The following is a 22,848-nucleotide window of genomic DNA, read 5'->3' on the forward strand; positions in this document are numbered from 1 at the left end:
AGTCTTATAATATTTGGTGTTTTTCATCAAGCCCCAGAACCTGGAAAAAAATAGATGGCACTGTCACAGCCGAAGTTCTCAACATTGGGCTTAAGAGAAATGTTGAACACATGCTGAGTACTTTTTTCTAGCATTGAACAAAATGCAGGGAAATAGCTGTTTTATTGCTGACGCTGTTGAAATTTGGAAGGAACTGAGTGAGCTCTTAAGAAGAGAAATGACAGAGTTAAATTACAAGCATTTAAAAAACAAATGGGACAAGCATTATCTTAAGCTCACTTTCTTGCAAATATTCTCCATACTCGGTACCACGGTCAAACCTTAACTGCCGAAGAAGAGGAGTTGGCTATAACATGGACATCCCTCCATAATGCCAACTATAATAAACTTCAGAGATAAGGGTGAACCATTCAAGAAATCTATGTTTGCTGATGAAGTTTTAAAGAAAGTCACACCAGTGAACTGGTGGAAGTCACTTAAGCACTTAGATTCAGAGATTGTTGAAGTGATAATCTCACTTTTAATAACAGTAGCTTCTTCCGCCATGTAGAAAGAATATTTTCTTTCTTTGGACTAATTCATACCAAATTGAGAAATTGTTTGGGACCTGAAAATGCAGGAAAGCTTGTTTTTGTTTTCCAGATTACGAACAAACAGGAAATGAAGGTGAAGATGACTGAGTTAGCTGCAGAAGCCAATATTTTAAGTTTCTCATGTTGACTTGGCCGATATAGTCAATTTAATTTTTTTAACCATTTAACTATTTTAGTTTAAAACAATTTAAATAAAAACAAACCCGATTTAAAAAAACACTTGAATGTTTAAATTCAAAAATTCATATGCTTGTTTTGTTAAAATATTATATGTTTGTTGTTAAAGAAAAAATCCAGACTACACAATGTTGTTGTTTTAGTTAAATAAAACAATTTAAATGTCTGTCTGGTGATGTTCTCCTCCTAACACAACATGGCAAGAAAATCCTCCAAATATTAATGATTAACCTGTTGAATTGGAGATAATTCACCTCCCAGTGACTTCATAAATATCTGATTCAATTACCTTTGGTAAATTAAATAAGCAATCATTCATTTTTTGATATAACTGTAAAACTAATCTGAAAAGTTTTCAAAATAAATCACTTTAGAAATGTATAGGGTGTACCTTCTAAAAATGAAACCTACATCTATCTCTGAGTTGTGAAGAATATGTATTACAGTTATAACAACCAACAAGAATGCACTTTTATGTAGAAATCCATGATTTAATCGAGTCTTCCTGACTAGTGATTTAAATCAAATGGATTTAAATCAAATCCACCCTGGAAGAAACCCCATGATATGCTCCAAACAGGGTCAACAAAGAAACTGGGACATCTTGATTAACTCAATGGCTTAAATTGTCACCAATGAGTTCCGTCTGCAAGCATGGGCTTAAACTGCAGCAAGAGAGATTTAGGTTGGACATTAGGAAAAAGTTCCTAACTGTCAGGGTAGTTAAACACTGGGAAGTTGTGGAATCTCCATCGCTGGAGATAGTTAAGAGTAGATTAGATAAATGTCTATCAGGGATGGTCTAGACAGTATTTGGTCCTGCCATGAGGGCAGGGGACTGGACTCGATGACCTCTCGAGCTCCCTTCCAGTCCTAGAGTCTATGAGTCTATGTTTCCCTGGAACACGGGTGGTAAACTCTACTCTAGTATAGGAGGGTCCCATGACTTTATGGCCTATGGGTGTAAGTTTGACAGTATTGTGCACAAAGGGGTCTAATAACTAAGAGAACTCTACGTATATTCACTGAATTCCTTCCATCTCTCTGTTTAACTTTTCCTTTCTCCCTTGCAGTCTTATCTACTGCTTGATAATACATGTTCTGTATGAGTCTCTCAGATTTAGCTTACATTCTGTCAGACAGATATTCATAAATAAGCACTTTCTTCTCCACCTCTTTGTTACCAGATCCCCATATAGCCTGAGTTTAACAAGCCCTAATTTCACACATATTATTACAGAATCATAGGATCATATAAACATAAAGTTGGAAGGGATCTTGAGAAGTCATCAAGTCCACCAAGTCTTCACTGATGCCAGTTAAGTCATAATTTAGCTTAAGTACAAATACTTCCAGTTCTTTCATTATTTATTCCCCATACGCCTTGTGTTTGTGTACAGACATCTAAGGTTTTATCTATGCTAGAACTTTTATCAGCAAAACTTTTGTTGGTTAGGGGTGTGAAAAAACACTCCCTACCCAACGTAAGTTTCACTGACCACAGCACTGGTGTGGACAGTGCTATGTCGGTGGAAGATGCCATCATAGATACCGCCACTGATTGTGGGTAGTTTAATTATGCCAGCGGGAGAACTCTCTTATGCCAGCACAGAGCGACTACACAGGAGACCTTACAGCAGCATAACTGTCCCACTGTAAGATCCATAGTGTAGACATAGCCTAAGATATTGAGGAGACTCCCCCACTGATGTCCCTGTTGTTCCTATGGTCCGATTATAATTTCGCAATATCTAACCCTCTCTTAAGATTTCCTTTTTTAAATACTTGCCTGTGAGCTTTTGTTATCTCCCCCCTTTTAACCTAGTTTAAGCTGTGCTTTCTTTCTATAGAAGTTAAAGGATGCTAACAAAGATTTTTTTGGTTGGTTGGTTGGGTTTTTTAGCTCCATGGAAGATGCTTCTATTTAATAGTACACTTTTGTCAAGGGTAATTGTATATACAAGGTTTGTGACACTAGGGCCTGGCCTACACTGGGTCAGGGGGGAACTGATCTAAGCTACACTATAATTTTGTTCTGAGAAAATTAAAATATCTTTAATTGTCACAGGATTGCTTGAATAAATAAAGGGAAAAGCCTTACTGGTATTTCTGGGAGACACATTATTTAGTTATAAGCTTGCAATTACCTGGATAATACCTGGCGAGGCCAGTCGCACTGCCAAAAACCTGCCATAACAAAGTTGGGTCTTCTTCTCTGTTCTTTTTGAATACTTCATCCAATGCTCCAGTCCAGTTGAGTTCATTTAATACTATTGTAGCTGTAAAAGAGGAAACATATTTGGTATTACAAAGCTCAGTATTTACATAATTAGCAGCTAATATTCCTTAAAGGAATTTTAAAAATTGTGAAAGATTTAACATGACAAATACGGTGCTGGGACTGAGTAGACTATTCTAACTATTCTAGAGAGTATGTAATTTAAGTAATCAACAGAGTAAATTTGAGGAAATGCAGCCTTGCTCCTTGAAAGTATTAATATTCTTTAATTTTCTTGTACTGCTTTTTTCCCAGTGATTCATCTGTTGCAAAGATTATTCTTATTTTTTTGGATACTTAATTTCTTCTGTGAAATATGTTGTTTCTGATGGGTCATTCTGTTCTTGATTCCAGGCTACGAACAAGTAAATTAGAGGATGTAACCACATAACCTATTTGATCACAGGACGCAGCCATGAGAAAAAGCAAGGTGATACCAACAAAAGATGTATAAGTCATTGGAAAAGTGTAACAAAGGTCTCTCTTTCAAGGTAAATGCTATTATTTAAGATGAATTCCATGGAAAAGAGAAAACATTAAATTAAACAACATTAGAATTGTAAAACCGAGCTGGGACTAGCACAAGACTGTGCTTATTATTGCACGTTAACAGGATTTCATGTATATGGATGTGAACACTTGCAGAAAGATCAATTCTGTGGACATTAATATTCATGGGCAGGGTCAGTTCCACAGTGAACTTGAGATACAAGGAAATTCACATGCTTAAGCATGATCAGCACTAAACGCTAAGTGGCCAGTGACATGGAAATTCATATTCACAAAGCTGCCCTGTACTGATGCTTGTGTTACTTTTGTAAATATTTATATTAGCATGTTCCATGCCTTAGTTTTAAAAATGGAAAAAAGATAGTAGGGGCTTTATGAACAATGCTCCGCTATAGTACTAATCATCTGAACAAATAATGAGGTTGAATTATGGTACCATGCTTTAATCAGTTGCAAATCCAATTAATTTCCAAAGATATCTCAATCACAGTAGGCACCAGCTTGGTATTCAGATTCTTAGAACAGAGCAAGGTTTTAGTTGGTGGTCGGGTCACTAATGCTTTCCTTTGTCTTGTCTGATGCTTCAAGATTGAAATACATAGGCTATAAAGATGATAGTGTCACACTTATTACCAACAGTGAACTCAAAAGGGGTGGGGGAGGGGAAGAAATATATCTGAAGTGACAAAATACACATAGAATATTGCTTTTCATCAGAATTCTCTGTTGTATTTCTACAGAATTGTCTATAGGAAATGCAAGCTGGACTAAATAGAGTCCATCTTTCAGACAAAAAAATGGATCATTCTGCAGAGCTTTATAGGTGAGGTGATGGAGGACCAAGAATAAAAACTTGAAGTTAATATCAGCTTCTAAACTGAGGTTTTTGTAATTAAAGTAATAAAATGCTAACATTAAATTTCATAGGTTTGTTTTTTTGATACATATTGTTCTGTGAAAGAATTATTTTTTCAGAGAAGTTTTAAAAGTGCTTTCTGTTCTCCTGAGATGCAGACTTTCGAAGAAATATAAAATCAAACCTCCTATTCTCCAGATCCCTTGTAACCAGTAAATCTTTACTATATACCCAGTCTCTTTGTCAAATATCTAATTAAATATATATTTACTTGAGAAAGAGGAGCAATTCCCTCAGGTAAAGTAAGCATTTAACTATCATTTTTAAAATGTTTATTGTACAATTATGTTCTTTAGAGCAAGTTTACTCTATTGTATAATTATGTAATGAAGCACTGCAATCTTTGTACAGTCCTTGTAACACTCTTTTTATTTGTGCAATGATTCTCTCCTGGACCTTACTCACATGACGAAATACCTGAAGTGGAATCCTGGCCCCAGTGAAGTGAATCGGGACATGGGGAAGATGAAAGGAGAGTTTTTGCATTAAGACACTGGACAGAGACTCAGGAAATATAGGTGTTATCCTCACCTCTGCACAAACTTTTGTTATAACTTTGGGCAAGTCACTTAGATCACTGATGTCAACAGGATTTAGCATACGCTTAAGGGTATATCTACACTACGAAATTAGGTAAATTTTATAAAAGTCAATTTTTAGAAATCAATTGTATACAGTCAATCACATATGTCCCCACTAAGCGCAGAGTGCATCCGTTCTACCATGGCTAGCATTGACTTATGGAGCAGTGCACTGTGGGTAGCTATCCAACAGCTCCCACAGTCTCTGCTGCCCATTGGAATTCTGGGTTAAGCTCCCAATGCCTGATGGGGCACAAAAACATTGTAACGGCTGGTTTTGGGTACATGTCATCAGTCACCCCTCCCTCCGTGAAAGCAACGGCAGACAATTGTTTCACGCCCTTTTTCCTAGAATATCATGTGAGCTGGAGGCTTCTGCCTCAGGCTGCTCTCCCAGCCGGCCACATTGCATGGTTGCACCTACACCAGCCTACCCCTTGCTCCCATGGCTCATGAAGCCTGGACACTGGTAAGGAGCAGTTCAACTATAGGCTGAGCAAGTGCAGAATGGTGGCAGAATGTGCCTTTGGATGTTTAAAAGCTCGCTGGTGCTGTTTGCTGACTAGGTCAGACCTCACCGCAACCAACATTCCCATTGTTATTGCTTCTTGCTGTGTGCTCCATAATATCTGTGAGAGTAAGGGGGAGATGTTTATGGCAGGATGGGAGGTTGAGTCAAATCACCTGGCATCAGATTTTGAGCAGTCAGATACCAGGGCAATTAGAAGAGCACAGCAACGCATGCTGTGCATCAGAGAGGCTTTGAAAACCAGTTTCATGATTGGCCAGGCTTTGGTGTGACAGTTGTGTGTGTTTCTCCCTGATGCAAACCCGCCCCCTTTGTTGATCTTAATTCCCTGTAAGCCAACCACACTAACCCTTTAAAATAAAGTAACTACTGTTTTGAAACCATGCATTCTTTCATTATTAATTAAAAAAATGAGATAATGGACAAGGTAGCCCAGGTGAGGCGGGGAAGGAGGGAAGGACAGGGCCACATTGTGTACTGTAGCCATACTAAAAATCAAACAGTTTGAATGACAGCCTTCTGTTGCTTGGGCCCTCCTCTGGAGTGGGGTGGCTGGGTGCCCGGAGCCTCCCTGCGCCCATGTTCTTGGACATTTGGGTGAGGAGGCTATGGAACATGGGGAGGAGGGTAGGCAGTGATGCAGTGGAGGTCTGTGTTCTTGTTGGCTTTCCTGCAGCTCCAACTATCGCTTCGTCATGTCTCCCCCATTAGCCTCAGCATCACATCCTGCCTCCGCTCTTCGTGCTCACTTAATTCTTTCCTGGCCTGTCCTGGCCATGCATTAAGCTGTGCCCTATCAGTGCAGGAGGACTGCATGAGCTTGGAAAACATGTCATCGTGAGTGCAGTTTTTTTGCCTTCTAATCTGCGATAACCTCAGGGACAGAGAAGATAGAGGGAAAATGGGGGGACTGCACGGTCACCTGTGCTGCTGAGTTCGCCATGCTGACCAAACAGGAAATTAAATTAAAAAACGTTCCTGGGGCCTTTCCTGCCTTCCTTGCTAGTGCATCGGAGTTCAAAGTGCTGACCAGAGCTGTCACATTGGAGCACTCTGGGATAGCTCCTGGAGGCCAATACTGTTGATTTCTGTCTGCACGACCCCAAATTTGACCCAGCAAGATTGATTTTAGTGCTACTCTCCTCATCAGGGAGGAGAACAGAAGTCGATTTTAAGAGCCCTTTAGGTCGATGGAACGGGGTTGGTTGTGTGGACGCAGTCATTTTTAAATCGACCTCACGCAGCTGAATTCGACCTAACAGCATAGTGTAGACCAGGGCTTAGTGCTTTGCTAAATATGGATGAACTTGAGCACAAGTGTAAAGCTAGACATGTGCTTAAGTGCCTTGTTGAATTAGGAAGGATTTATTGCTCCCTGATTCAGTTTCCCATGGTTAAAATGGGGATAGCGATACACCCCTATAAATCTACTGAAGTATATGAGATGCTCGAATACTACAATGATGAGTATCCCAGAAAAGCTTATGCATAAATAATAATGGTTAACAAGGGGGGAAAAAGAGTGATCACACATATTATTGAAATACCTAGATACTACAGTGATAAGGACCTTACAGATATAATAGAGTAATTCACCTATTAATAATTCTGCTGATTTTTCTCCATGGTTTTATATGGCAAAACCCCTTCCCTCCTTCTGATATTTGTGGAAAAAAAGGTGCTAGACAGTTAACTTTAAGCATCATCTTTATTTATAGATAGATTCTTCACCACCCCGCATCCTACCCCCAGGATTTTAGAATATATACTGTATTTTGCCTTCGAGTACTATTTTTGCACGTGAAAGAGACTTTTTTCCTTATTTCTGCATTTTAAGAAGGATTTGTTAAAAAAGAGGGAAAAAAGTGCAGGAAAAAACCTCTTTCCTGTCAAGTCTGAATGCCTGAAAACAGGAGTTTATGAGTGGAGTTTAACTGGCCCAGCAAAAGCAGCTCACTCCAACACCAGGTATAGTAGTAAAAAAAAAGCTGGGAAAAAACTGCTAATGAAATGAGTAGCATTTCTACTGTCACATTTTCAAAAGTAAACCTTTCAGCACTCCAGAAATTAATATAGTGAATGCTCCAGTTTTAAATTGTAGAAGTAGCTCACACAATTGTATGGTTCAATTTGCATCAACTTTCTTTTAATTCACTCTCTCACTGTGACTGAAGTAAGGTGTCATGTACTTGGAAGCAAACATGTATAGTGCAATGGGGGAGGCTGTTATTCAGATACCACAAGATAAGGTTGTTAAAACAACCATTCCAGGAGGAAGTTTGGTATTTGTGTCAGGGCCGGCTCCAGGGGTTTTGCCGCCTCAAGCAGACAAAAAACAAAAAAACAAAAACAAAAACAAAAAAACAAAAAAAAAACGTGATTGCGATCTGCGGCAATTCAGTGGGTGGTCCTTCGCTCCCAGCGGAAGCGAGGGACCCTCCGCCGAATTGCCGCGGAATCTCTGAAAGTGCCACCCCACTCCCGAGTTGCCACCCCAAGCACCTGCTTGATAGGCTGGTGCCTGGAGCCAGCCCTGATTTGTGTGTGTGCTATAAAAGAACAAGCTTCTATCACAAACAGAATATCCATCCAAAGGGACAGGGAGTGAAGAAGTAATTGTAAGGAATTATAGCTTTCGCCATCCTTTTCAAAATTTGTATTTCTTCAAGAAGCTTAATACTGCTCTGCAGTTGCTGAGGGATGTACCCTCACTTTAAATAAGCAAGAATGCCAAAAGTTGCTGACAATGAGATCTACCACTTCTCTGGCTGCTAATAGGCAATTTCAAACTGGCACCTCTGGCTGAATAGTTGATTCTGGTTAAACGTCTAACAGCAATGCCTCTGAAGCTTTCCAGCTTAAGAAAAGCCATCTTAAACAAACAAACAAAAACCAGCTATTCCTCAAACCACTTCACCCCCCCTGCCAAATATCAACTCATTTTGCACAGAACTAAATCAGTCCAGAGATATTGAACTCAGCTGACCATGATCTAAACTTTAAGATTTGGATTTCTATTGCTTCCCAAATGTAAGTTTTTCTTAGAGCAGCTATAGTATATTTTCATTTATTTTTGTTGTTTTGAAAAACTGGATCTTCCTAAAATGGACTTTTGATGAGTCACTTACCTTCGCTTTTGAAGCACGCCATTGTAAGAGGATGGAGCTTTTGATGATAATGGCAGAACATTGAGATTTAGATAACTGGCTTACTCCTAAATCCTCTTAAAAAACAGGCCTTGGTCTTTGGAGTTTGACTCTCAATGTACTTTTACTGCTACCTCCAACTTGATATGGGCAGGAAAGGAAAACGAAATTCATCATCATACAATAGGCAACATCATTCTTTCCTGCTAATTCCACTGAAATACATCCATCTTTTCTATTGCCCCCCCCCCTTTTGTTTTTGTTTTGTATATGACATAGGATTCAGGAGCCTTGACAAGCCCTGGATTCAATCTGCCTCTGCAAATGCAATCAACAAAACACTACACTATTGCTTTATTTAAAGCAGAGCTGGAAGAACGTAGTTTTGATGATTTATTTAATGTGTAGGCCCTGGCCTGAGTAGAAGGCAATGTATGACTTTATTTGAAAAGCCTGGGAGCTATTTACTATCTCTGAAAAGATGTCAGCTACTGTTCCCTAATGATGCAGCTATGCATACACTGGAGGGAACAGAAAGCACCTCCTCAGCAATGCATTTATAACATAAAAGTGATTGTCTTTTAGTGTGATGGTGGGGGGCTGGGTTTCCATCTCCTATTTTAATTAAGTTGACTCGTTGATTTAAAAAAGCACACACAACTTAGGCAGAATTATTGTGGTGAATGTAATAGATTATTCCAGTAAAATACTGGGATATTGGAGTGAGGATATATTTACATGCATGTATTTATTCACATGTTCACACTTGTGCTCAACCCCCCGCTCTCCAACCCCAGTCGACAACATCCACACATTACGGAAATTCCACTGAAAATGTATTCTATTTTTCTGCCTCATATGTTTTATAACAAAAATAGTACACTTTACCTACATTTTCAGAGCTCAGACACTTTCTAGTGCATATTAAAGGAAATAGTGCTAAATATAATCACTAATCACAGAACGTTTTTATTGCTATCACATTTTATGCGGGGCTGAGAAAGAAAGTGTAATTTCCTGAAAGTTTCTAAGGTACTGAGAGAATTTTTATTAAGTATTTGTGTGGCTCGTACATATAAATCTGTGGATGTTTCCACAAATACTAAAGTCCTGAAGAGGTCATTTAAAAAAAAATACAACTTGGTGATTTTCAGAGCTTCAAATGAAGATACTGGGATAATTCACCTCACAAAGTATGACCTGGTGACCTACAATTTCTCCCATGATATAAAGTTCATCAGAAGTAAAAATTCTGCCATACATTTAAGTAAGTCTTTCCCTATGTGCTTTTTCTGTTAAGGCTGTGGTTATGTTGGTAGGAAGTTCTCTGTAGAACCCGTGGCCTCTACAGAAACTTTTTCCGCTGCTTTGAGGCCATCTGTCCTCATATCAGTAAGTCAGTTTGCAGCTGTAGGGTCCTCTTGCTTTTAGATGCACAAATTGCCATTGAACAAAAAAACTCCACAACTTTCATCTGTGATTAGCCAGAACAATGAATGCTGCCGTATTGGCCACAGTGATGACCTCCAGATAACTGATACAAATTATGAAAAAAGTGAAACTAGAAATCCCGAAAATAGCTCCATCTGAGCTTTTAGCTTAACCACACAGTAAACACCTCACCAAAGTACAACACTCTGTGCTTGCTCATCACTCAATACAAGTTCAAGGTCTATATCCTATTATTCAAAGTGTTCTATGGGAATGGCTCTAACTACCTAAGAGATCTCCTCTCCCTCTGCAAACATGACCTCATGCAACAGCTGAGTTCCACCAGAATGATGATGCTATCAATCAAAAGGGAAAGCTCATGGGTGCAAGAGACAGAAATTATAGAAAATAAGGGTTATCATGGAACTAACCATTTTCAGAACTTAATATAGAATTTGTTTCTTAGACGTAGCTTCTCCCCAATAATGTGTTCTCTCTCACATACTGACAAAGCAAAACAAACTCAAATATTTATAAAATAATTAAGAGAGTCTTCTACAAGTTGAGACATGAGAGACAGAGAGAGAGAATGAAAACAAGCACTATTGCAACTTCTTTTTTAAATATATAGGAAGAATTACAATATTAGGGTGTTGGGGTCAAATAGGTACCTACATAGATACTGGAACTCAGAAATTAACCCTAGAATTCAGTTAAAATAAAAGGCAGATAAGCAATGGATTATTAATGCCACACTGAATAATTCTAAAAATAGTAAATATTTACTCTTCACTCCTTTGCATTGTGTAGGTAAATGAATTCTAAGATATTGCATGATTCTTTCTTACTTAATTTTGATATTCTGTTGAGCCAAAACATATTTGTAGCAAATGGGAAGATTATTTATACATACACAAAGGAAGAGGTAAGAAGAATAATTGCGCGGTCGAACTACAATATGCTAATTTTTTCAACATTACTGCAAACATTAATAATTACCTGCATTTTCAGTTATTTAGATTCAAATCATGATCCTATTGATTTAATCCTAAATCACTAAACTAACCTCTAGAGCAGCTACCTCGCTGAATATATGTTTAAAATAAAAACATATAAATGTATTGTGGATAAATTGGAGAGAGTCCAATGGAGGGCATAAAAAATAGATTATGAGGATGGGGCACATGACTTATGAGGAGAGGCTGAGGGAACTGGGCTTATTTAGTCTGCAGAAGAGAAGAGTGAGGGAGGATTTGATAGCAGCCTTCAACTACCTGACGGGGGGTTCCAAAGAGAATGGAGCTAGGCTGCTCTCAGTGGTGGCAGATGACAGAACAAGGAACAAAGGTCTCAAGTTGCAGTGGGGGAGGTCAAGGTTGCATATTAGGAAAAACTATTTCACTAGTTGGTTGGTGAAGCACTGGAATGGGTTACCTAGAGAGGTGGTGGAATCTCCATCCTTAGAGGTTTTTAAGGCCGGCTTTACAAAGCCCTGGCTGGGATGATTTTGTTGGGGTTGGTCCTGCTTTGAGCAGGGGGTTGGATTATATGACCTCCTGAGGTCTCTTCCAACCCTAGTCTTCTATGATTCTATGATTCAAATGTACTTAATTCATACTCTTATTTTTTAAATTGGTGAATGCAAAGAAATATAAACATTTGCGAAAGAAATTATCATCATCAGCATGCTATATTCAAGTTATATACATTTTGTTTGTCTGCTTTAACAAAAACTAAACAGGCATCTCTAAAGAAACACCAAAATGGTATTTAAGGGATAGAAGGAACTAAAAAAATATGGTTCTAAAATTTTTCTCTCTAATAGTTTCAAAAATATTTCAGTAAGCAGGGAAGAAATGTTCAATGGAATTTTTTAGTGCATGTATCAGTTTGGTCTTTTAACTACAAAAAAAAAAGTGCAAAACCTTGGTTTGGAATGATCCTTAATCAGTAGTTCAAATTGAATAATTTCAACATCAGAAATTGCTGAAGCATAATTTTGATATACATGTAACACTCTTAATTAGAAGTCCAAATGGTAAAAACACCCTGTACTTTTTTTTTTAAGGTAGGAGTTCTCTATTCCCCATTACATAGCTGACATTATGGATTAGATACTTCTATTAATGAGTCCCCAGAGAAGACACTGAAATCTAGCATGCAGTTGTTTCTCATGTCAAATCAAGAAAATTAATTGGCAATGCCATATGATGTAAGCCGACAGATTTAACTGCCACATGCTGATAGCAAGAATGGCACACTAAAAGCTCATAAAAAAGTGAAATGCCCAGGAGAAGGAAATAAGAATAAAAATGTCAAGAAGAGAGGACGGAATTAGGCTTCTGTTACATCTCAACAAGAGCAATTAATAAAATGTAAAGTAGGCATCAAAGCTTCACCAGTAGGAACTCACAGTGTTTAAATGAGTTATTCACCACTCTATATAAAACACAGGAGAAACATTTTAAAACGTACCCTGGCCTATTGTCAGTTGCAATTAGGGTGACGAGATGTCCCGATTTTATAGGGACAGTCCTGATATTTGGGGCTTTTTCTTATGTAGGTGCCTATTACCCACCACCTCCTGTCCTGATTTTTCACATTTTCTATCTGGTCACCCTAATTGCAGTGTAGATTTCTCTCCTAACTAGGGATGGATGAATCTTCTGATTGTAGAGGTTTTAATATCTTGTGAATTCTTTTTTTAATTTACAGCGGTCTCAGAACTAAGTCAGTTTGCAAAACTTTTTCCTTTGTAATTTAAACACATTTCTTTTCCAAAAATGGCCTCAGCCTGAAAATAAAAGAATCTTTTGTAATTTAATGCATATATCATCTATTAAGGATAAAAAATGTTAAAAGCTAGAATGGCACAAGTGATACCCCTAGACATGCTATTGTCAATCTATTTTTGGCGGGATTTGACACTATTTTTGCGATTTCTTTTTTTGCAATCTTTTTATTCTGCCCACTCATTCCAATTTGCACCCCCTCCCTGCTGCTGCTCCGGTCTCTTTCACCTGAAACATAAATGCAATAATATCCGTTGGTTCTGAACTTTCAGTTTGACAATTATAACAGTTAGGGTTCAGACACCTCAAGGAGATAACAAGGGATATGAACCCCAAAGAACGAGCAACTCAATCATCTGGTTGTACACAATGTTGTTGTATATAAATATATGTCAAGTATGTTTTTTTTGAAAGTCTGTAATACTTTCAACTTGATGGTCATTAGGAGATATGTATACAGGTATAGTTATGGAAGTATACATGTGTATATACGTAGAAAATTGTAATTGTAACTGTGGTGCAACTACACAACCACCTGACAATGGGGGAAGAAGTAATGAGACAGGGGGAGGCTAGTTGTTTACATAAAACCAACTTCAAATACCATCCATTGTCCAGCCAGGAAGATACAATGGTGGACCATTAAAGTTAATGGAAACACATTGAAATCTAAAAGAAAACCCCAGGCTTGGCAAACTGAGGCCTGGTCTACACTAGGAATTTTCTTCAGCATAGCAACATCTCTCAGGGGTTTGAAAAATCCAAACCTCTGACAGAGATAGCTATTCCGACCTAACCACCAGTGTAGATTGTGCTAGGTTGATGGAAGAATTCTTCCATGGACCTAACTATTGCCTCTTGGGGAGGTGGAGTACTGACACCAATGGGAGAACCCTTCCCATGGGCATAGGTAGTGTCTACGACAAAGCACTACAATGGCACAGATGAGCCACTGCAGTGTTTTAAGTGTAGACATACCCTGAGACATAAGAGAGTTTCCCCCATCTGAATAACCATGAGTCATCATGGCAAGAGAAAGGGGACAGGGGAGAAGAGAAGAAAAAAAAACTTTTAAAAACAGGCTTGTATTTGAAGGGCTTCAGATGCTGTCCATAAATTTCTGGCTAAGTGGGGTGCTGTCTGTGAAACATTGGAACCTCTCTGGAACAGAGGGCACACTGGGAAACTGTTCCAAGACAACAGGTAACTTGTGTCAGAAAAGGAAATTTAGCTAATACAGAAGCGTAAAGCCTGAGATTGTGCCTTTATGTTTATTTTCTGTGTAACCTGCAAGTGTTGACTTTTCCTCACTATTTCATCTTTGAATCTACAATTTTTTTATTAACTAAACTTTTGGTTTATTTTTACCCCAAGCAGGGAACTGATAACTGGGGGCAGGTTTCATTCCTCTGTGGGCGACAAACCAGAAGGGGGAAGTCCAAGTTTCTAACAGGTAAGAACTAAGGGATTTGGGGAACTGAGGACAGGAAGAGGCTGTAGAGATTATCTTGCACAGAGTAACTAGGCTGGTGGAAGCCAGGGTGAATCTTAGACTTATAGGCTGGCTACTGGTGTCAGAGCTCGGAGTCATAACAGCACAGCACTCAGGAACCCAAAATTACAAGGCAGTGGTGATAGATTCTCTTACTGGTTTGGGTGATCCCCAAAATGTCAGAAGAACGCTCAGAATTATGCTAACGGAGTTTGGCCGACCCAAATCATAACTAAATACAAACACGACTGCTTTGTTTGACCACTGAAAGGGGACCAGTGGCTTTACACAAAACAAAGAAAGGGGTACATTTCATTAAAATAACATTGAGAATAATTGCCTTTTTAACCTTCTTTCCCCACCCCTCAGTACTGCATTCATTCTGAAGTCTGATTTTATCAAGGTGTTTTTTTTTCCCCCCATTTGCCAATAGGTGGTGATTATATAAACTGTACGTACCGCCAACTGGCATATAAGCACCAGTGAACTAACATGAACCAGCTACTGACCTCACTGAGCTATTGTCTGGCTATATACATCTCTACCCCTTTATAACGCGACCCAATATTACACAAATTCGGATACAACGCAGTAAAGCAGCGCTCCAGGAAGGGGCGGGACTGCATGTTCCAGTGAATCAAAGCAAGTTTGATATAATGCGGTTTCACCTATAACACGGTAAGATTTTTTGGCTCCCGAGGACAGCGTTATATTGAGGAAGAGGTGTAATTTATAAAACATTTTGCAAATGTATTATTAAGGGGACTGGCTGGCAAAGGCAGAAACAAAATTCAGGAGCCGGGGGGTCCTAAACCTGTTATCACTTATTATTCTCCACCATTACAGTAATTTAGACTTAAAAAGCTCTTCTAAAAACTAGCATGCTTAAAAACTGCTTTTGGCTTTGTCCAGATAGGAAATCTGCCCTGATTACACTTGGCCACTGATGTAGCTACATCAGCACATACCTCTAGTGTAGACAACTTCACTATTGGCATCGTTGCAGGTTACTCTACAAAAAAATTAAGGTAAGATGCACTAGTACGAGCCAGTGATATACGATTATAATGCAGGGGTCGGCAACCTGTCAGAAGTGGTGTGCCAAGTCTTCATTTATTCACTATAATCCAAAGTTTTGCGTGCCAGTAATATATTTTAATGTTTTTAGAAGGTCTCTTTCTATAAGTCTAGAATACATAATTAAACTATTGTAGTATATAAAGTAAATAAGGTTTTTAAAATGTTTAAGAAGCTTCATTTAAAATTAAATTAAAATGCAGAGGCCCCCGGCCGGTGGCCAGGACCCGGACATTGTGAGTGCCACTGAAAATCAGCTTGCATGCCACCTTCGGCACACGTGCCATAGGTTGCCTACCCCTGTTATAATGGCTCATTCTGTTTGATCTAGGGATTTGCACTGGTGCAGTTGCACTACTGGCTGGCCACTGATGGCTGAAATTGGGGAAAATTGAGGCCTTTGAATGAGCAAAATAATGAACAGAAAACCCGGCTGCATATGCACAAAGATTTAAAACACAATTTCAAAACTAATACGCCAATTTATTTCAAACCTGGGTTGTTCTTTGGACCTCAAAATCTTCTAGGCTAGATGAGACCTAAACTTCTAGCTTGAGGGTAGAGGTGGGGGGAAAAAGGGGAATTACAAAAGAGAAAATCCTTTAAGGAAAAAAAAGAAGTATTTTCATCTGCCTTTATATAGCATACGGAAGCCAAAATAGCACAAGCTTTCTTCCTCTTTGCTGTCTGCTGTAAACTATTATGCTCACTCCCACTAAAATTTATATTATTTGTAGTCTGAGAATCTTTTGAAAGCAGAGATGTTATTACAAATTAATTTCATACCATTCACACAGTACCAAATTGTCAAGACTTTCCTTATGACAAGTATACTGTATAACAGCCTTCATTCCTTTTATTCTTACACCAGTGGCAGTAAAGCCAGACATATGTCTGATGTTTGTTACAAATAAATGAAAGGCAACTTTAACAGGCCAAGTTTGACACCCACAGACATTGCTGATTTTTTACAGTGGCTCTAATCAACAGAGAGGTAAAGCAGTCACTAATAAACTTGTTCATCCAATTAAATATATGGAAATCTACTTTAAGGGATGCGACATTTTCATAAATATTAAAAAGGCACAGACCATTTCAGTGGATTTGGCTAATGGAATCTTATTTAAACCCTATGTAAATGGAAGATTAATGAGCAATGGGGAGATGGGGATACTGGTTTATTCTATTTAATTGTATCTAAGGCTACAGAAATCCAAGACATACTGAGTATGACAGGAATACTACGAACAAAAATACGTGAGAAAACAGATGATGAGATAAACCTGTTCCTTCAGTTTATGTAGTATAGATATGAAAGACTCTTGGTCTTTGTTGATATGCAAATATTCTCATGGATGATTTTTCCAGCCTAAATAATAGTAGAGTTTTCCTAACCTCTGTAATTTTTGCTTGGCCAAAAGATTGCACCCAGGTTCTCTCTGGAGAAATCTGCTGATAAAAGAAAGGATTGGAGCATGGCTGCTCTGGAGAAATCCATTACCAAGAGATCTCTTCCCTCAAAGGAAACCAGTTGGAGGGATACAGAAACAACAACAATCCACCATGCAACTGCCTATGCTTTACAGAAAGCCAAATAGTCAAATAATTTGGAGGCAGGAAATCCTCTATCCAAAACATGTTTGTGTCCTGGATGTTTATTTGAAGAATTAATAAAGCTGTTCCCTCTTCAGAGGGCTATAGGATTACGGAGGGGTTAGAGTGAAGCTAGTAGTCTGCGCAGACATTGATGCTGCTTATTTCCCCAAGGACCTCAGCCAAGATTTTTTTGCTATAAATACTCTTCCTGCATTTATACAAAAGGAACAGCTTGTGTTTTATGTAGTCTACAATACTATTCCAAATGGAACAGGAGGCAGACACACTCCTGTGCCTTGGTCTCCATGATACCTAATCACATTCCACTCTCAGGGTGAAATCCTGGCATGACTGAAGTGAATGGCAAAATACTCACTGACTTCCATAGGGCCAGGATTTTACTCCCCTTTCCCCTATGGTTTCATCAAAGAGATTTTCCTGCATCTTTCATCTCTTGTGTTTCTAGTCAACAGATTGGTAGCAAGATCTAGAGAACTGAGCACAGGACTGGGAGTCAGGAAGTCCCAAGTCTTACCATTTCTCTAGATCTAAAACCAAACAAAACTTTAGAAAGCATGTTTCCAAAAGTTCGTGATGACTAACATAAAAGATGCAAAGCACTTAGATAATACAAGTGCAGAATTTTTGTTCAATTCCATAAAATTGGAGGGGGGTGGGCTTTCTGCCAACAACTAAGACCCGCCACACAATATACCTCCAGCACCCACATTTCAGATTTATCATCTGTATGTCACCTATTCTTTGGGTGTTCTATAAACAACTATCCCAGCCAGCCATCTCACAGTGCCTGAGAGCCGCACAATTTTTAATGGCTTTATCCTCACAATACATCTGCAAGATAGGGAAGTGCTATTGTCCCTATTTTACAGATGGAGAACTGAGGCACAGTGTGTCTAAGTGCTTTCACTAAGGTAAGCCAGGAAGTCAGTAGCAGAGCCGGGACTTAAAGTTATCCCAAACTCTAGGCTACTGCCTTAACCACTGGACCATACTGCTCAGGTATTATAGGAAGTGGTAATTGTTAAGTCTTTGTTGGAGGTCTCATATCCATGTATTGACTTACACTGACCCCATTTAGCGTGTGAGATCCTACAGAATCCCAGCACAGGAGATACAGCTGTAGGAAAAGCTTTAAGCAACTGCAACATTAATAAGGAAGAGACTAAATCATTTTTGAAACAAATAAATACATATTTGTTTTAAATTTTACAAAAATGTAGTTGCAAATGCTTCAGGTATTTTAAAAGCCGTAACCCCACGCCTAATTAGTAACAATTGGCTGAGAATTGATTCTTTTAAAGCTTAGATGTAATTCATTCCTTAAAACAGGAAGGGGCCAGTGATTAATTGTCTCTAAGAAAATAAAAACATGGGTAGCAATTGCTGAACAGTAAAGAAAAGCATCTGGAACCAAAATGGTCAGGACTATTTTTTTTCCTAACACTTGTCAAATAACTGAGAATAACTGAACTATCTTTTCCAACACAAGCCTGGAAACAAGGACTTAAAGTATTGCAAATTCATAAGATAAAGACTATATTAAAATGGGAATCTGGGTTTAAAGTAGGATATTTAACTTGGGGACATGTCTCATAGTAAAATATAACAGACTTAGTCCCCACTCTTGCAAATATTTATGCACATTAAATTTTTCAACTGATACATGAAACATATGAAGACCTGTAAGACTGGGGATCAGATCCTCAGCAGGTGCATATTGTTCATAGCTTTGACTTCCACTGAGATATGATCTGAGGGCATTGTGGTCCAAACATACAAGGCCCACCTTGCAGGACTGGTTTAAAAAGGAAATGAAAAGAACCATTGTTCTTCAAATCAATTAAAAATGAGTTTACAACTAAGCAACACTGGGCTCATCATAGTGAGATACCACTGCCTCCATTTCTGATTTCATTCACCGCATACAGCGATTAGACAGCTCAGATATAATTCTGGTCTGGTGAACTAAGAGTGAAGGGTCAAATAAATTAAAGCAGATTAATAAAACATAGCTGAGAGGAGGGATAACGGAGCTTGCCAGTGATAGAAGATATGCTTTCAACAGGCAATACACTGGTCTGTACTTAAATAAATGTGTCAGTCCATCTGCAATAAAGTGTTGCTCAGTGATTTCAGGAGCAGATTTGAAATGCTCCAGCTATAGCCATATTAATCTGTTATAATTGACAGCAGATGCCACACAGTTTCAGCTAGCAGAACAGAGCCACAGAAAGATACAAGTACAGGGCATGACAAAAGATATCATAACAAGCTGTTCAAAACAGACTGTTGATATGTAGTATAAGAAATACTATTTGCATCTGGTTTCTTCAGGTACTCCGTCTCTTGTCTAGAAACCAATTACTGCCTATTCACTGTACATTGAGAGGCACATTCTTGGTGCGAATTGTTATGGTTCCATTGGTTCAATAGAAGCTAAGCCAGTGGAGATGTGAAAACTTGCATCTGGTGAGGATCCACCGTAGAATCAAAGTTCTTATCAAGAATATCTGTCCTTTTCCATTAAAATGAAAGTCCCACTAAGCAAAGCTCAGCAACTATGTCAGTTAAAGGACATGACAACACTCTAAACCAGCGTATTCCCCTGTATGTCCTATACACATGAGACTAGTCCAGTAGGGAAACCAGCATCAGATCTCCATTAACAAGGCCCTACCAAACTCAGACTTCATGTTGGTCAATTTCATGGTCACCAGATCTTGAAATTGGTCAATTTCATGATTTCAGATGTTTACATCTGAAATTTCACAGTGTTGTAGCCCCGAGGGTTCCTATCCAAAAGAAGACTGTGGTGGGGAGGGTCCCAAAGCTGTTGTAGAGAGGTTGCAGTATTGCCACACTCACTTCTGCTGGGCTCTGAAGGCAGCCGCTGAGGAGTTTCCTGCAGCTGGAGGAGGCAGGTCCAACCTCCTCAGTGCTGCTGGGAGCGCCCCCGCTGGGAACACCCCAGTCGGGGCTCCTAGCTGCTAGTCAGAACTAGTGGTGGATTAACACATGGGCCCATGACCCCAGGCAATTTGAAAAATGGGTGCCCCAGCCCTGGCAGGAGCCATGGGGTGGAAGCCCCGAGAACCAGCAAGAGCTGTGGGGGCTGAAGCCCTGAGCCTGGGCAGCTCAGAGCCGGGGTAGGAGCCATGGGGGGCAGCAGCCCTAAGCCCTGGCATCCTGAGCCCAGGGAGGGGGGAATGAAAACCCCAAGTCCTCACTGGAGCTGCGAGGAGTGGCTGCCCCGAGCCTTGGCTGGAGCTCTGGGCCTGCTGCAATGTAGAAGTGAGGGTATATTTTGGGGGTGGGTCTGATCTCCCCCATAACAGCCATGCAAGGGAAGGACAAGTCCTGTCCCTCCCCAGCCTGGCTGATTTCGGGGAGATCAGATTTTACAGGGAGGGGTTTATTTCACAGTGTGTGACATGTTTTTCATGGCCATGAAATTGGTAGGGTCCTATCCATTAATGTCAATGAAGCTATGATGATTTACACCAGCTGAGGAGCCGATCAATATGGTTTGACAGTTTGGATTTAACATAGACTTCCTGAGCAACCTTTGGGACATCACAATTATACTCTGGCCAGGTCCACACTACAGCGTTAAATTGATTTAAACAGCGTTAAATCGATTTAACGCTGTAACCGTCCACACTACAAGGCACTTAAAATCGATTTTAAGGGGTCTTAAAATCGATTTCTGTACTCCAGCTAAACGAAAGGAGTAACCCTAAAATCGATATTACTAAATCGATTTAGGGTTAGTGTGGACGGATATCGAAGTTATTAGTCCTATTCTTTTACTGAGCTACCCAGAGTGCACCGCTCCGTAAATCGATGGTACCCTGGGACCATGGACGCACACCACCGAAGTAATGTGCCCTAGTGTGGACACGTAAAATCGATTTTATAAAACCTGTTTTATAAAATCGATTTTACTAATATCGATTTAAAGCTGTAGTGTGGACGTAGGCTAAGATTCACATTCCCCATTTGCAGAATGGGGACAATTGTACTTACCTGCTTCTCAGTGCTGTTGTCAGGTCTAACTACATATTAAATTCTAAGAGGATGATCATCCATTTTAGTGTTTGTAAAGGCACTTTAAATGGTGTCTTGATATTGCACAGTGACTCAAGCACCTTGGAGGAGGAGAAATTTTATATATTAGTTATAATGTAATGTCCTTTAGGTGCTCCAGGGGAAAAACAAAAAACGAAATCCCTTTGGACTTTTTTTAAAACATGAGACTTCACCACATGGCTAGATGTTGTTAACTGAAGGAGAAGGAGCAAAGCATTTAGCAGATATTGTATCCTGTTGAGCTGAACATTAAGAATACAAATAATATATTATACTATAAAATTGCTATTTGTAGTCTTATTGCTGTTCAGCTCCGGGATCCAAAAATATGCTTGCCCCTGCTACTTCAATTAACAACATCTAACAGTATGGAAAAATCTCATGTATGAAAAAAAATTACCCGTTGAGTTTTTTTCCTGAGAGAACAAAATGGACCCATGATGCCTCTCTGTTTTCAGGGCTTATTGATCAAAGATCATTTTCTTTTTGTGCCACTGAAGAGATGTGGTTTACAGAGCATTCAACAAAATAAACCAAATCTCTCATTTTAGCTGCAGATAACTGATCTCTGACAATACTTTGAATATATTCCATTGTTCATGGTTATGGCATTAAAACACGTTTCAAAAAATCATTTTTTTTTAAATTTTGTCAATCTATTATGTTTTGGCAGATACTGACACAGAAGAGTCTATCTTGTTCTTTTCTCTATCAGAAGCATGCAGCCAAAAAGACAAACTTACAAACATTATTGAGGTTTACAATGTTGCTGAAGCCATGTTGGTCCAAGGATATTAGAGAGACAAGATGGGTGAGTTAATATCTTTTATTGGATCAACATCTGTTGGTGAAAGAGACAAGCTTTCAAGCTACACAGAGCTGTTCTTCAGGTTTTTTTTTATTATTATTATGTTTTATTATTGATGACAGGCTCCTCTCTGGGACCCATAAAGGTGCCTGAGGTAAAAAAGCAAGGACATCATTTAAGAAGGCATTAGAGCCCCAGCCAGGGTTACAATCTGTTTTTCACAAAATTGGATTTCAGATGCTAGTAGTGAAAGGTTCTGGTCAGTAACACAAAGGTACCCCGTATATACTAGTAGATTTGTAAATAGAGGGAAACTGATTTTGCTTTTCCTTCAAGGCACTTTATGCCACAGCATATTATTTCTAGCTTATGAAACTTTTTCCATAAACTCTGATTTGCATACATCAGGTTTACATGACTCAGGGAACATCTGTATTCAGGAGCCACTGACTATTGAGGCAGGAGATGAAAAGAAGAAGTGATGTTATAAATCATTTGTCATTATTACTCAATCACTTATTATTAATGTATTCTTTGTAACAAGGCCCCATTTTGCTAAGTGCTACACAAACACATAAGAAAGTACTTTCCATGGCCTGAAGAGCTTAAATCAAGATCTTAAAAATGAGTGAAACAAATAATACAAATAATAGCAGGGAATTGAGGGAGGAAACACAATCATAACCATAAGAACAAGTAGTTTCATATAGTAGGTATGTGCACAAGTGACACATTTAAAAGCTCCTCCCCCCTGCTTTAAATGAATACCAGCAATTCTCCAGCCCAATAATCCCTGCCAGACATTTACCTCA

General features: G+C 39.0%; 1 protein-coding gene across 8 annotated transcripts in view; it reads right to left on the minus strand.

Annotated features, from left to right (window-relative positions):
- The window catches only part of CACNA2D1 (calcium voltage-gated channel auxiliary subunit alpha2delta 1), a 689,818-nt gene that overhangs the window by 200,304 nt on the left and 466,666 nt on the right, over window positions 1-22,848 (minus strand). For all 8 annotated transcript variants that reach the window (XM_030560557.1, XM_030560387.1, XM_030560113.1 and 5 more), the window contains one exon: window positions 2,918-3,049. In XM_030560557.1, coding sequence (XP_030416417.1) covers window positions 2,918-3,049 — 132 coding nt within the window. The remainder of the gene's footprint in view (window positions 1-2,917; window positions 3,050-22,848) is intronic.

This window comes from Gopherus evgoodei, chromosome 1, assembly GCF_007399415.2.
Source record: "Gopherus evgoodei ecotype Sinaloan lineage chromosome 1, rGopEvg1_v1.p, whole genome shotgun sequence".
NCBI classification, from domain to species: domain Eukaryota; kingdom Metazoa; phylum Chordata; order Testudines; family Testudinidae; genus Gopherus; species Gopherus evgoodei.